The sequence below is a fragment of the Brachyhypopomus gauderio genome, chromosome 15, assembly GCF_052324685.1.
Source record: "Brachyhypopomus gauderio isolate BG-103 chromosome 15, BGAUD_0.2, whole genome shotgun sequence".
In the NCBI taxonomy this organism is placed as follows: Eukaryota; Metazoa; Chordata; class Actinopteri; order Gymnotiformes; family Hypopomidae; genus Brachyhypopomus; species Brachyhypopomus gauderio.
In genome coordinates this window covers 14684110-14699555 of record NC_135225.1, presented here as the reverse complement: position 1 = coordinate 14699555, position 15446 = coordinate 14684110, and the positions used below count along the sequence as shown (strand labels likewise).

Genomic DNA, 15446 nt, shown 5'->3' with positions numbered 1-15446 from the left:
TACTGTCACTTAATTGGCCCATGAAACACCTTTACATCGTTCAGGCTCTTTCCTGTTCTCATCAGACCCGGCAAGTCAATGACTGATCATTTGCTGAGCAGGTTAACGACAGGCCAGCAGAGGGCACTGTTCAAAAGAGGGGGCTTCTAAGACCTGCCCCGGGGGGTGGGGCTACCTGCTAAAACAGATGATAGATAAAAATAATAGCAGACCCAGTCTCAGCAGTGCCGTTAGAAACAGCAGACCAAGCACTACTGCATCGTCACACGTTCTCACTCACACACACATGCATTCTCCCTCTCTCTCTCTCTCTCTCTCTCTCTCTCTCTCTCTCTCTCTCACTCACTCTATCACCTTTTTGATCATTTCCAAAAAATATAAGCACCCGTCTTAATGACATGTAAACCTTATTTTAGCAAAGTAATCACATCTGAAAACAGTAATTATAATTACACAGAGGCGTGTTTATTGTATAACAGCCGCTCTGGTAGAGGCGTATTTATTGTGTAATATAGCCACTCTGGTAGAGGCGTATTTATTGTGTAATATGGCCACTCTGGTAGAGGCATGTTTATTGTGTAATATGGCCACTCTGGTAGAGGCGTGTTCATTGTGTAATATAGCCGCTCTGGTAGAGGCGTGTTTATTGTGTAATATAGCCGCTCTGGAAGAGGTGTGTTTATTGTGTAATATAGCCGCTCTGGAAGAGATGTGTTCATTGTGTAATATAGCCGCTCTGGTAGAGGCGTGTTTATTGTGTAATATAGCCGCTCTGGTAGAGGCGTGTTCATTGGGTAATATAGCCGCTCTGGGAAGCTTCTGATGCAGTCAGCAAAGAATCTTAGTCCTATAAGTCACCATGGCTGCCTCTCCCTAATGAACCAGATACACACATGCACACTCATTTGTGCGTACATACACACACACACACACACACACACCCTCTGCCATTCCCTCCTTCCTGCTGCATTGCTCTATACTGTGGTCCTGCTGTACTGTGCTTGTGAGAGTCTGATAGCAGTCCATCCACTCTCCTCAGAGTACAGCATGTTCACTGCTGATTTATGGGACCTGATGTAAATCTCCCTGGTGAAGGACAAACAAAAGCAAGTTGGTTTGTGTCTTGCAGAAAAGAAAGTTGGTTTGAATATTTATGTATGTTTCCTTTGATCACTAATGCTGATTAGCATAAAGTCCTTGTACTGGTTTAGAGCATCCATACAGCAGGCTATAGCCAGAGCACAGAGGTGAACATCACTCACACACACTCTCTCTCTCTCTCTCCCCCTCCTTCTCCTCTCGGCAGGTCCCCTCTGCAGGGCTCTTGCTGGAGGCCGTGCTTGTGAAGATGAAGGAGTGGAGAGTGCTGACGGAGGAGCTCGTCCTGCTCAGCACTACAGTCAGAGAAAACGCCTGACAGTCAGAGAAAATCCTACAGTCAGAGAAAATCCTACAGTCAGAGAAAATGCCTGACAGTCAGAGAAAATGCCTGACAGTCAGAGAAAATCCTAAAGTCAGAAAAAATTCTAGTCAGAGAAAATGTCTGTCGGTCAGAGAAAATGTAGTCAGAGTAGATGCCTGACTGCCCCACAGCCCCAGAGGGTAAAACACCGGGTTTCCGCCCCACTTGAAGCCTCCTCTCTCTATAACTCACCTCTACACAACTCTTACTCCATTCCACACATGAGCTGTCCTAAGGGTCCTAATATATAAATATATTTATTAATTATTTGATTTGATTTAAAGTTGTGCAGATTTGAACAATGCAGTTCTTCAAATTCACAGGTTGTTTACAGGTTCCAGTGAGCTCGTAACCCCGAGCTGTTCTCAGAGCCCTTGTGCTTCCTGTACCTGCCCTCAAAAATCACACCTTCGTAAAACTTTTTTTTTTTTTTTACATTTTGTATTTACGGTTGAATTAATAAAAAATTATACTTGTGTACACAATGTGTGAGTAGTTACTTCATTGTATTATGCAGTAATTGAATTTTTGATCCTCTCTGCTGTAACAGACCTTGCCGATAGTAGTGAACATCGTGCAGACGCTGCATGAGTTGTTGACAGAGTCGTGGGGTTGTGGTTTATTGAAACAGGTCTTGTTTGAAGGTGATGTTATTTGATGCTGGGTTCAGAAGTCAAGATTGCAATTCTCTTCACACATGCAGTGAATGGCTGGACAGAAGCTGTGGTGTCTCTCGTGTCTCAGAGGTTGTACACAGCAGTCAAATCAGATCTGAAGTGTCCACACAAAAGACGATTTATCATCATGCTTCCAAAGTCTATCGTCATAATTATGTTTGCCACGTCAGGTTTGGAGACTGTGTACAACTGTTTAATCACATGCAAATAGTCCCAACACCCACTGGGAAACCATCAGTACCTGTTGTATTAATGATCTCTAGGGGACTTTTATTAACCTGGGACTTTTATAAAATCAGCACATAGTAGGAGCAGAGCAGCTTGGTCTAAGATCAGTTTAACCAGAGGCGCTTTACATAGACTACAGCAGACTACTTGTCTATGGCATCTTCCCTTAAACTCATTATTCCAGAGAAAATTTCATTTAGTACAGATATTACACAGAGATATATTTTTCTATTTAAATTTTTTATATTTGAGCATCTTGGGAATACCTTGAGACATTTTATACTGCTGATAATAATTTTAGATTTACCAACATGTTTGGTGACCTTGAACAATAGCTCAATTTTTCCTTTCTTTTCTTTCTAACCATTTTCATTCCTTTTAATCCACAGTCTTAACCCCCTTCCCCCACGACACACACCTTTTTTCTTTTTATGTACAATTAAAAACCTTATGTAAAAATCACCCGTTCAGGAATTAACAAGAATAATTTGACTTTTTATCTCATCAAATTTATGCTAATGAGGTCGTTTTCCTTTATCTTTGTATAATAAGGGATTAGCTCAGGACTGAGTCTCAAGCAACTCGGGGACCAATTTATCTGTGATCCACGATCGGCACCCCCTGGTGGTTAATTACCATTCATTAACATAGTTTGCATCTTTTCTTTTCGGAATACCCAGGGGCGAGCTATTGTCAATATTTGTCCCATATCTACGTGCTGTTTTCTAGTCACTGTCCTCAAGCATAGTGCGTCTGACGACAAACATTAATAACCACGAGGAGCCGCCACTCCGGAGGCGTGGGGGGGGGGGGGGGGGCATGGTGCCGCCCGAGTAAATTAGCATGGAGGCGCGGGCATGTCGTTCCTCCACTGCACCCTCCTTATGCAGAGTGCATAGTCAACATGTTTGCTTACCCGCGCCATCCGGCTGCCACGGACATTCTCTCTGTGACATATTCAAATGTGGCGCGTTCCCCGAGGTTTAATTAACCTGGCCTTGCTCCAGCTACCACAGCACATGCTAAAGAGCGCCGAGCAAACTGCAGCCCGCCCGGACGCCTGGGTAATTCCACATGCACCAAACGAATGGAGAATGAGACACCCCCCCCCCCCCCCCCCCCCACCTCTCTCTGCCCAGCTTTTTGTGTGACTAGCGCCTCTCCCTGGGCACTGGCCTGGTGGCCCTCCCTGGGCACTGATCATTTTCAACCTCAGACCTCCCTCCACCTCAGAGCTCCATCCACCTCAGACCTCCCTCCACCTCAGACCTCCCTCCACCTCAGAGCTCCATCCACCTCTCTCCTGCTGAGGACGGAGGGGCTGTAATGGTTCCAGTGGTCACTGAAGAAAGAGTGTGTGTGTGTGTGTGTGTGTGTGTGTGTGTGTGTGTGTGTGTGTGTGTGTTCTATGCTCTGTTTAAAATCAGATTATTAAATTTAAGCCTGTGTTTGTGGGTGCCTGGTTCTTTTTTTGTAATTTCTTAATTACAAGGTATGGAGGCCCACACCATGCCTTGCTAAGTACATAACAGCCAGCAGATGGCAGAGTTGAGCTGTGGGCTCAGGCACTGTGTCCTGTATGGCCAGCAGTTCTACAGAGCAAGCTAGCTCTTTAAAAATGTATTAAGCAATGTAATTAATGTTCTTTAGAATATGAAATCAGTGCTGAAACCAGCAAGTAATCAAACCACATCCATGAACAAGGCTATATAGTTTCAGGTATAATCGTTCCTTTCCTAAACTAAAAGGAGAGCACACCCTTCAAAGTTGACCAAAACACACACACACATACTCCAACACCTACACACACACACTCTTCACTTTCAATGCAGTAGTGTTGAGACTCCAAACAATAATGAGGTGCAGGTTTGCATAGCATTAACAGTGCTTGTACTCCCATAGTGGATACACAGACCTGCGGCCAGCCTGCTGGCGCCCCCTGCTGGCAGAGGTGAGGTAGAGGCACAGCACTGGGACCAATTACTGGTGCATTACCATCTCTGAGTGGGAGGGTGTGTGAGTGAATGAGAGATGAACCTCAGTTTTCAGATGCTACAGGCCTTCAAGATCTGTGGATCGTCATGCTCTCCCTTCTGTCCTTTCTGTTTTTTCTGGTTTTGAATCAAGTCTGCCTGTGTCATACTGCTCCTCCCTGTCTCCACCCAGAATCAGTGGTAGAATCCACCCTCCCCTCTTTTTGGACAGAACACCGTGTTTGCGAGCAGAGGGGTGAGTTCACCCCCTCAGATCCTGCCGTGTGTCCCTGAGTACTGCACCTAGAAGAGTTTCTGTACCCAACCTCTCTGTGTAGTGTGTCAGTTACCCAACCTCTCCATGTAGTTTCACAGTTATCCAACCTCTCCATGTAGTGTCAGTTACCCAACCTCTCTGTGTAGTGTGTTACCCAACCTGTCTATGTAGTCTCACAGTTATCCAACCTCTGTGTGTGGTGTGTCAGTTACCAAACATCTCTATGTAGGGTGTCAGTTACCCAACCTCCCCGTGTAGTGTCACAGTTACCCAACCTCTCTATGTAGTGTCACAGTTACAGGGGCAGTCATGGCCTGGTGGTAGGGAACTGGTCTTGTGACCAGAGGGTCGCAGGTTCGATTCCCAGACCTGAGGCCATGACTGAGGTGCCCTTGAGCAAGGCACCTAACCCCAACTGCTCCCCGGGCGCCGGGCTAGGGCTGCCCACCGCTCTGGGCACGTGTGATCCACAGCCCCCTAGTAATCACTAGTGTGTGTGTGTGTTCTAACTGCACAGATTTGTTAAAAGCAGAGGATAAATTTCAATTGCGGTGTAAAAAATCACAATTGACAAAATATGGCACATTTATATTTACCCAACTGCTCTGTGTAGTGTCAATTACCCAACATCTCTGTGTGGTGTCAGTTACCCAACCTCTCTGTGTGGTGTGTCACAGTTACCCAACCTCTCTATGTAGGGTGTCAGTTACCCAACTTCTCTATGTTGTGTCTCGGATACCCAACCTCTCTGTGTGGTGTGTCACAGTTACCAAACATCTATCTAGGGTGTTGGTTACCCAACCTCTCTGTGTGGTGGGTGTCACAGTTATCTACCTCTCTGTGTGGTGTCACAGTTACCCAACCTCTCTATGTAGTGTCAGTTACCCAACCTCTCTGTGTAGTGTGTCAGTTACCCAACCTCTCTGTGTAGTGTCACAGTTACCCAACCTCTCTGTGTAGTGTCACAGTTAGCCAACCTCTCTGTGTAGTGTCAGTTACCCAACCTCTCTGTGTAGTGTGTCAGTTACCCAACCTCTCTGTGTGGTGGGTGTCACAGTTATCTACCTCTCTGTGTGGTGTCACAGTTACCCAACCTCTCTATGTAGTGTCAGTTACCCAACCTCTCTGTGTAGTGTGTCAGTTACCCAACCTCTCTATGTAGTGTCAGTTACCCAACCTCTCTATGTAGTGTCACAGTTACCCAACCTCTCTATGTAGTGTCACAGTTACCCAACCTCTGTGTAGTGTCACAGTTACCCAACCTCTCTGTGTAGTGTCAGTTACCCAACCTCTCTGTGTAGTGTCAGTTACCCAACCTCTCTGTGTAGTGTGTCAGTTACCCAACCTCTCTATGTAGTGTCACAGTTACCCAACCTCTCTATGTAGTGTCACAATTACCCAACCTCTCTATGTAGTGTCACAGTTACCCAACCTCTCTGTGTAGTGTCACAGTTACCCAACCTCTGTGTAGTGTCACAGTTACCCAACCTCTCTGTGTGGTGTGTGTCAGTTACCCAACCTCTCTGTGTGGTGTGTGTCAGTTACCCAACCTCTCTATGTAGTGTCACAGTTACCCAACCTCTCTGTGTGGTGGGTGTCACAGTTATCCACCTCTCTGTGTGGTGGGTGTCACAGTTATCCACCTCTCTGTGTGGTGGGTGTCACAGTTATCTACCTCTCTGTGTGGTGGGTGTCACAGTTACCCAACCTCTCTATGTAGTGTCAGTTACCCAACCTCTCTGTGTAGTGTGTCAGTTACCCAACCTCTCTGTGTAGTGTCACAGTTACCCAACCTCTCTGTGTGGTGGGTGTCACAGTTACCCAACCTCTCTGTGTAGTGTGTCAGTTACCCAACCTCTCTATGTAGTGTCACAGTTACCCAACCTCTCTGTGTGGTGGGTGTCACAGTTACCCAACCTCTCTGTGTGGTGGGTGTCACAGTTATCCACCTCTCTGTGTGGTGGGTGTCACAGTTACCCAACCTCTCTATGTAGTGTCACAGTTACCCAACATCTGTGTAGTGTCACAGTTTCCCAACATCTCTATGTAGTGTCAGTTTCACTGTCCAGCCCTCTGCTGATGCTCTGAATAGTATCTTCATTTCAGATCTCAGAGTTCAGTCATCACTATGACTACAGTGCCCTTGACCTCTGCAGCATCATGGCATTGAAGACCTGAAATGAGACTAAAAGCTCTTTAAGTTGTGGTAGTATTGTGTGTTTTCAGTGTTTACAGAAGTGAATTTGCTGTGGGGATACAAAAATTTGTGTTCAATGTTTACAGGTGATTTTGGTGTTGAGGGAGTAATTGTGGCGTGATCATACGTGTTCAGTGTTTACACGTGAGTTCGTTAATACTTCAGTGCAGTGGGGAACCGTCAGGGCCCTCTACGCCCTCTCAGAGGGCCTAAAATATTCTTAAAATATAAATAATATATCCAATTTTTTTATCTACTTACAGTTTGACAATCGACATCTAAACAATTACAGAAATATAAGCAAATAAATTATTCAACCGTGTCTATTCAATCTGTGTTGGAAGGTGAGGGGTTAAGTGGAAGCCTGTGAGCCTGTGTCTCCCCCTATCAGGACTGTGATGCCCGCTGTTCGTTTACAGAGGGCCTGGCAATTATAATTCAGCGCAATACCAGTTTCAAATGACAGTAAAATTGACCAATCATATCTTCTCTCTTAGTGGGCGGGCTTAACTGTATGATAATTTCCGCCCGCTGTGGCAACGCTAGCTGTCGTTAGCGTACCACCGCTAGCTAGTTTCGATTCAGTCCTTTGATGTCCTCGTGCGCGTTGTTTACATATTCCGCTCCCGAGGAACACGGAGCTGTGAACCTTATTTTGTTGGAACCTTATTTTGCTTAAGAAGTTATCTAGTACAGATATTATTGTTTATTGCATTTCTAAAGCTGTCATGTCGTCTCAGTTTTTTATATCTTATTTATTGCAGTTAATTAGGAAAGGGGGGGTGGGACCGGGCCCACTGGTCACGGTTCGCTACTACTTCAGTGAGACTGAAGTTAATCTTCCAAGTAATTTTAAAAATAGGCTCCGTATTGTAACACTAGATGGCGCCATCCTTACCTTGGAGACACGTTTTGCATTTTATTGCAGTAAGAACTTAGATACACAAGGTGGCAGCATTGGTATATCCGAAACAGCCCGTCTAAGGGAACGTCCGTGTAGCTCTGAACCAGGGGTAATCAATTAAATCTTTCCGCGGTCCATTTTTGGCAGATAGCTCAGACCTTAGGTCCGGGTCCGCGGTGGCGAACGAAAGTTGTTGAGCGGGGGGGGGGGGGGAGCGAACGTAACACTCAAATGGGTGGTGAACGTAACACTCGTCTGAAAATAAAATTAAAATTTAGTCTCCCGTTAAAATTTTTTTGCCATTTGGGTCCGTATCCAGTTAATCAGGAATGTGATTGGGTCCGGACAGGACGGCGTTCGGGTCCGGATCCGGACCGCGGTCCGCCATTTGGTGATACCTGCTAATTTCTAAGTGCACATTAATAACATTGAGGTTACTCATGTATTTGTTACATTGTCACTGATGTATTTGTTTCACTTTGAGGCTTGTGGCTGTATGGTTCTTTGTTACTGTTACACTCTATTTTTTTTATTATTATTATTAAATCACACTTCACAGAGGTAAGTATACAACGAACAGTATACAAAAACAACATACAAATGAGCCAGACGAGCCAGGGGTTATCTACATTAAACAAACAGGTTATAAGTGGAACATACATTCAAAGTTCTGATAGCCTTCTTGTTTGTTGAATCAGCAAGCAATTTGAAATAATATTCCATTTCCTTTCTGAATACTAAAAAACAAGGGGTTTTCTTACCAAACTTGCTTTTATGAATAAAAAATTTAGCTTGAAGCAAAATCAGGTTTAGTAAAAAATAGCATTTCCCCTCTTTCTTGGCATACTTATGAAAGCCAAAGACAACATTTTCCCAGTATAAAACAAAATCTTTGAGGAGATGATCAATGAAAAATCTGCTGAGGTCTCCCCAAAATTGTTTGCTCTGCGAACAATGCCAGAATAAATGAACCACTGTTTCTGGATGGGAGTTACAAAAAGAGCAATTTGTGTTGATGTTTTTCTTGTGTTGATGAATTTTTGCATATAATGGTTGGCAGGGTAGCATTTATGTAAAATCTTATATGATACCTCCTTAACTTTGTTTGTAATTAAAAATTTATGTGGGAGCATCCAAACTTTTCCCCAGTCAATGTTGTTGCTGAGGCGACTCCAATATGCAGTTATGTAAGGGATGGTAACAATATCTTTTTGGAATAAAGCACGTATTTCTTTATTCTTTTTCTTTTGGGGTTGTGATGAAAGGCAGATTTTCCCTTCTGGACAGTCAGTTATACAGAGGAGTGATCCCTGTGCAGCCAAAGGTGTCGGCCTGTCACCTAACCGCTAAACAGCATTAAAACGCCTGAAGGAATGGCATTGATGACAGAGGAGAATTCCTCAGGAGTCGGATGAAAGTTATATCTGGACAGAAATTCAGTGTAACAGAGAAGTGACCCCTCCTCATTAAATAACTGACTCATGTTACTGTTACACTCGCCCACGTGTTCCTGCTTCAGGATAGCAAGAACACCCCATAACCCTATTAAAGATGTACCTGCAAATGTGTTGGTCGCGTCTCTCTAGTATGATTTTTAAGTATCATTGTCCATTTCCTTACGCGGCACACCGTTCTTACAGCACTGGTTTGTGTGTTAAATAAAATATTAAGGGATTTTCTCTCTCGTTTTCAGACATTATAAAAACAAAATTTAGCTTTTGAAAACAATTCATACGTGCAAATTTACCTAGGATTGATGAGTGCGATTTGTTAGTTGTTGATCCCAAGCTGTCATACCTTCATATGACCACTAGATGGAACTATTGTTCAACTGTGCAGTCTTTAATGTACCCGCGAAGTCGTGTTGATCAAAATGCAAGATGTCTGATTTTTGGCATGCATGCAACGAACAAACAATAGGCCTCGTTATATGCAAGAATATCTCGACGTTTAACAGGAGGGTATAAGGCGTTGGTTTTCTAGTCAGTTCTCTTTGTACAGCGTAACAATAGTGTGAGGTTAGATAATCCTGCTCTATCAAAATAACCGTCAGCGCCTTTTTACCCCACGTTTCACGACTACATGTAGTTATCGCGTATTCTTAAGTAGGCTGCAGCGTTTCTGTTGGCGTTCTCTTCCCGCCATTTGTGTGTTGTGTATGTAGCTATGTGGGTGCGAGATGCAAAATAAACACCCACATACCATCTGAGTATCTAGTATAACGCCGACCACTGCTTGGTGTTTAACAGCAGATGGCCTCCCACTCCGGGGTGCGTTTCGGTGTCCAGCTCACGATGCTACGGTGTGGATGCAGTGCATAGAGGTTATCTGCGATATACAGTATACGCAGTACCTACAGTATAGGCAGACGCAACCCTTATCTTATGTACTGTACCTGCTCCTGTTACATGGCACGCGACCATTTTCTGTAAGTGCTGTGCTGTGGAGTCCAAATGATCACGTGCATAATCGAGCAAAATATTATATAGCTGGAAAAATATCTAAAAGCAGCTTTAATCAAGTCGGAAAACCTTTGATGGAGATGTGAGAATTGCTTAATGCAGCTGTGGTTCAGACAGTTGGCCGACCGATCTGTTCATACGGCATTTTCTCTCCCAGTTAGTCATAATACTGAATCGTGAAGAGTCTGAATATCCAGGCATTGCCGAGCTAAGCTGTGTAAGGTCAGCACGTATTTTATATGTGGATAGTGGCAAGATATACTTCAGACAGATTAAAGTATATACCTCTAATGTGGCTCCAGTGTGACTCGATAGAGATCGAATTTCACATCCTCGGCAAAAATGGTGAATATAGTGGAATATATCGTTTCCAGTTTTTTGTGGGTTTCGATCAATTATTAGAGACATGTTTAAACGTTGCAAAGTATTGGGTAAATTAAATTGTTCAATCCAGTTCAGCAATCTGTGACAGGCGCAGGTGAAGACTGATTTACAGCTGCTGTGATTGCAACAGTATTCTGTGTCATTACTACAGGCAGCATGTGTTCTTCTACACGAAGCAAATATCCTTAATATTCTCAAAATTCTGTTTTGGCCGTATTAGGATTATCTGAAACAGCGATGTCCGATCCGTGAGCCCATCGTTCCTCTAAATCGGTTATTTTTAAAGCGTGGTTCAAATCGATTGAAAAGTCTAACTAAACGCGTCATAGCTTCTTTGTTAGCTAAACGTAAGTGTAGGTAAATAATAACTATACTATTTCGCTTTTTAACGGTATACATTTCCACATTGTGGCATTGTAACTTAAGAACAACCTTTCGGAATCCGTTTACATATTCTCTATACACACTTAAGGGCATAGGTTTGGTTCCAGGTCTTTGATGGCATCTTTAAACGACGTGTCTAGTACAGATTATGACGCGCGCGCACATCTTTATATCGCGCTCCCGCTTAGAATAAACTCTGTTACGTCACAGCGCCCCCAAGCACCAGCACCACCCTATCAGACCACGTGCTCACAAGCGTTGTACTATACCACTGGAAAAGTACACGATGTCTGGCAGTTTGATCCGTTGAGATTAATAAACCAATCCATTCTGACGTATCCGTAAACAGTTTTTACAATGATGTAAAAATAATTTACGGATATGTCATAATGGATTGGTTTAGTAATCTATAGTATTACTATAGTAAATGCAATTTGGAATGCGCAGGTTTTTTTTTACTTTCTTATAAATTATTCAGAACGTTACATGAACGTTACACTGACATTACGCTGAGTGTGACCTGTTGTAATGTAAATGGTTCTGTCTAGCTCACGTGCTAACTGTTGAACCGAATCGCTGTCCATGGTGCTGAGCGTCTTTGCATGAAGAACATTGCAAGCAACCATCAGGGCATCATTTATTTTCTGCCACATCTCGCAAAATATATATTTTCACCCCACAAATTTTATTGTGTATTTGTGGATATTGGAGTTCTTCTGATACAAGAATATTAATGCAAGAGGTTTCTCAACAAACCCAAATTTCAAAACACAAAATGCAAAAGTAACATCCTGCATCAAGCGCTACTGCACAAACGGTCGAGCTGGCACGCGGATCTCCTGCTGTTGCAGCTTTAAACGGCCTAATGTCCGTGTAAATACATGAAGGCTCTCGACGCATGTTGGGGTTGCTAAGAACAGTTCATTCTTGCTGCGCTGTAGTAATATAATTCCCGTCTGTGCCACAGTAAAGCATTTTGCTGCATTGTGCCCAAGTTAAAGCAGCATTCGCATAGTTTATAATAAAAAAATAAGGTTCCTATCTAAAATGGCGTGACGATCCCCTTTGAATGTACTTGTGTGTGCGGTAACTGCAGCAGCGAATCTCTACTGGACCTTTAAGAGGGCTGGTCGCGTAGTGATGCGACGTCATTGGCGTGGTGACATGTGGATTGGTACTCTGTAGTCCGATCACATCTAAATCCAGCCCCCGCTACCGGAGATCCCCAGCAGTCGAAGACAATCTACGAGGGTTTACCTCCTAACACATCACACCGACCCGCAAGGACGGAACCTTCACGCGCTGGTGCGCAGCCGTTACCACGGTAAACACAATAATCAGGGCAGAAGAGCGACATTCGGAGCCATGTCTGTAGCAGGGCTGAAGAAACAGTTCCACAAAGCCACTCAGGTAAGGCGCTGAACTTCAACGATCATCTCAATATCGAGTGAACGCTCGAATCGTCTTGAAAGGTGACTGAGAAGTAGGTCCCTGTGCAGCGTGCGCGGAAGCATCCCGACCATGTAGAGTAAAATGTCCCCGTTTAAACCCATTTTACTAAAGATAGTCTTTACGCGTTCCTACGTAGATGGGACCCATTTTCTAATGAAGGCCTACCTGTCCTGTATTGTAGCAGTGGATGCCTTCGCCATCCCGGTGGCGGTTAAGCGCCAAGAAGCAGCATCACGCTGTAGTCATCCTCCTCGCGCTAATTACCGTCCGCGCGGGGAGACGGGCGCCGTAAAGGGGAATTATTGTGCTCTTTGTAATCTCATTGGCAGACGTGGGTGCAGGTCCAACAGATGGTATGAAAACGTGACGAATCACGCTGTGTACAGCATCGCGCTCCTCCTTCGGGTGACATTCCAGCGAGGCGCCGCTCGTGGCTCGCGTCGCTTCCGCGTGAAGGCGAGCACGCGCGTGTGAAGGGTGCCCCGGTTGGCGCGTCTCGGCGGAGAGGTTTACGTAGGCCGCGAGCGCACCTTGTGTCCTCTTACCTTACCGACGGTGCCTGCTGACCTCACTGACCTTTAAAATTGGTCTTTACGCACGCTTTGTGACGTCATGAAAGGCGCATACCTACTGCATCCGGCACGCTGTCAAATAACAGGGCCTTATGTTTGTCTTCTTAGTCAGTACTGAAATAGCGCTTAAATCCCACAGAATAACAGTGTGCTGGATCAGTCCCAGTAATACCTTGCCTGGAAAAATCATTAATGGTTTGCAAATGTTCAGTCAGTTCAGTTGTTTTAACTATACAGTTTATTAGACAGACCTGTAGCAGACAATATCAAATTAAGGTCAAATGAACATTTTATTGAGTTACTTTTTGTGGTCTGTGTTTGTCAGCTGTGTGTGTGTGTGTGTGTGTGTGTGTGTGTGCCGCACATTCCTGAAGTGGCAGGACCCTTTTGTCTTTAATTTACCCCCAGATTGTCCCTCTAACTTTGACCTGATTGCTCCATTATTCTTAACCCCATAACAGGCATCAGTTAATGTGCTCTGAGTCCCGATACCTGTACAGGCTCTGTACTGGACTGCTCCTTGGTCGGGTGGGCTTCTGCTGGTATTTTAATACCAGGCTTTTAGTGGGTGGCAGTTCAGAAAATAAAGGGGTGATTGTTGTGGTCTTTGTAACGTCTGTAAAGAGACATTCACCCTCCATTGTTTGTGTGCAGCCCTGTATTTTATTAGTAAGCACGTGTGCTTGTGCAGCACCCTGAGGCGCTCCGTTGTGGCCCCCATGTTGGAGCTTACCTCCTCCTCCATCTTCCTTACCCCTCAGATCTCTAATATAACCCCCCCACCCTGCACAGGACACAGTGGGCGGTTGGGTGGAGGTACAATATTCTGTGCATGGCTGTGCATCAATGTGTTCCATGACCCAGGTGCTCATGTCATCAGTGTGTTTCATGACCCAGAGGCCAGGGAGTATGGAGATGACTCGGAGCTGTGCACACACGCACGCACGCACGCACACACACACACACACACACACACACACACACACACACACACACACAACATCTGCACCATTTTCACTCAGGAAATCACACAAACATTTTATGTTTAACTCTATATTATACACCCATATTTGGACCATTTAATCCTGGTGTATGTGCAAGGGTTTCAGCGTGGTTTGCAGCTCATTAGCTCCAGACTCTATTATAATAATAATAATAATAATAATAAGATATTATGAAGGTCTTTAGACCTTCTATTATAAAGGTCTTTAGAGTACACCGTTTTTGTAAAATCATGGAAACACCTCAAAATCGTTGTTCAAGGGAATCAATCATATGTTAAAGAATCTCTACACAGATCAGACCCTGGAGTATTCCTATAATCATTATCGCTATACTGGCCCCTGTGACACTAATACCAGAGAAGACCATGGTAAGCAAATGAGCCCAGTAATAAATCACATTTTGATTGGCTGCTGTGATCGTCCTGTTTGTTGAGCTCCTGGGTGATGTTCTAAGTGTGGTTTGCATAGGAAGGTATCAGTGTTTTGCCTCCATTGCACTATATTAGAATCAAAATAGTGTTTGTCCTCTTGTGTTTTGCTGTGTATAACCAAGGTTACCGAAGGATTACCAACCACCATGACCCTGGAACACGGATCCTGGGCTTAACTAATAGCTATGACTAAAATAGTTGTTTTGAGGTTGAAAACAAGGTTGTGCAATAGTCAGAAATGACGTATTTTAACATAATCTACCTGTATTGACCAATGAGGAGACCTCAGCAAGGCAGGCCTCTCTGCCTGGTAATTGTTTTGTGAGTGCACGTAGCACACAGAGGGTGTTAAGCGGACGTGCCTTTAAAGGGGGAGTCTCGACAAAGCTTTAGAGGGGTTGGAGGCAGTGGGAGGGGTTAGAGGCAGTGGGAGGGGTTAGAGGCAGTGGGAGGGGTTAGAGGCAGTGGGAGGGGTTAAAGGCAGTGGGAGGGGTTAGGGTGAGGGTGGCCTTCCTTGGATAAGTAGGATTTTATCAAGATCTATGACATTGATTACAGCAGATTTAAGTGTTTCTGAGGAATATGTTTCGTACTTGTCTGAATCGTATGTGACGTGTGACCAGTGAAGCGTTGATTCCAACAACCCGTCCTGGTGCTTCCCTGATGCCTGTGTCTGCCAAAACTCTACAGTCGTGTCAGTATGATTAGGACGTGTGGTTCTTTGAAGCTGACACCCATTACCATGGAGACCTTCCACTCTCATTGCCAGCTTCACGAGACATGTGGTTTCTGTCCCCTGGTCTTGAGGACATTCTCACATATGCTGCTCACATTTAGTGTTCTTTTAAAACTTTCAATAATAGAAATTTTTTAAATTACTATATGTGCATATCATTATATCATTATAAATTTTATATATATATATATATATATATATATATATATATATATATATATATATATATATATATATATGTATATATATGTATGTATGTATGTATGTATGTGTGTGTACACACACACACACACACACACACAG

At 44.1% G+C, this 15446-nt stretch overlaps 2 protein-coding genes across 7 annotated transcripts in view; both read left to right on the top strand.

The window, feature by feature from the left end:
* Positions 1 to 1420, top strand: part of cntln (centlein, centrosomal protein) — a 104543-nt gene extending 103123 nt beyond the window's left edge. For all 6 annotated transcript variants that reach the window (XM_076973813.1, XM_076973812.1, XM_076973810.1 and 3 more), the window contains one exon: positions 1307 to 1420. In XM_076973813.1, coding sequence (XP_076829928.1) covers positions 1307 to 1417 — 111 coding nt within the window. In that variant the 3' untranslated portion in view covers positions 1418 to 1420. The remainder of the gene's footprint in view (positions 1 to 1306) is intronic.
* A 10688-nt stretch (positions 1421 to 12108) lies between these two features.
* sh3gl2a (SH3 domain containing GRB2 like 2a, endophilin A1) overlaps positions 12109 to 15446 on the top strand; it is a 42993-nt gene continuing 39655 nt past the window's right edge. Inside the window, exon 1 of the mRNA XM_076974805.1 lies at positions 12109 to 12358. Coding sequence (XP_076830920.1) covers positions 12314 to 12358 — 45 coding nt within the window. The 5' untranslated portion in view covers positions 12109 to 12313. The remainder of the gene's footprint in view (positions 12359 to 15446) is intronic.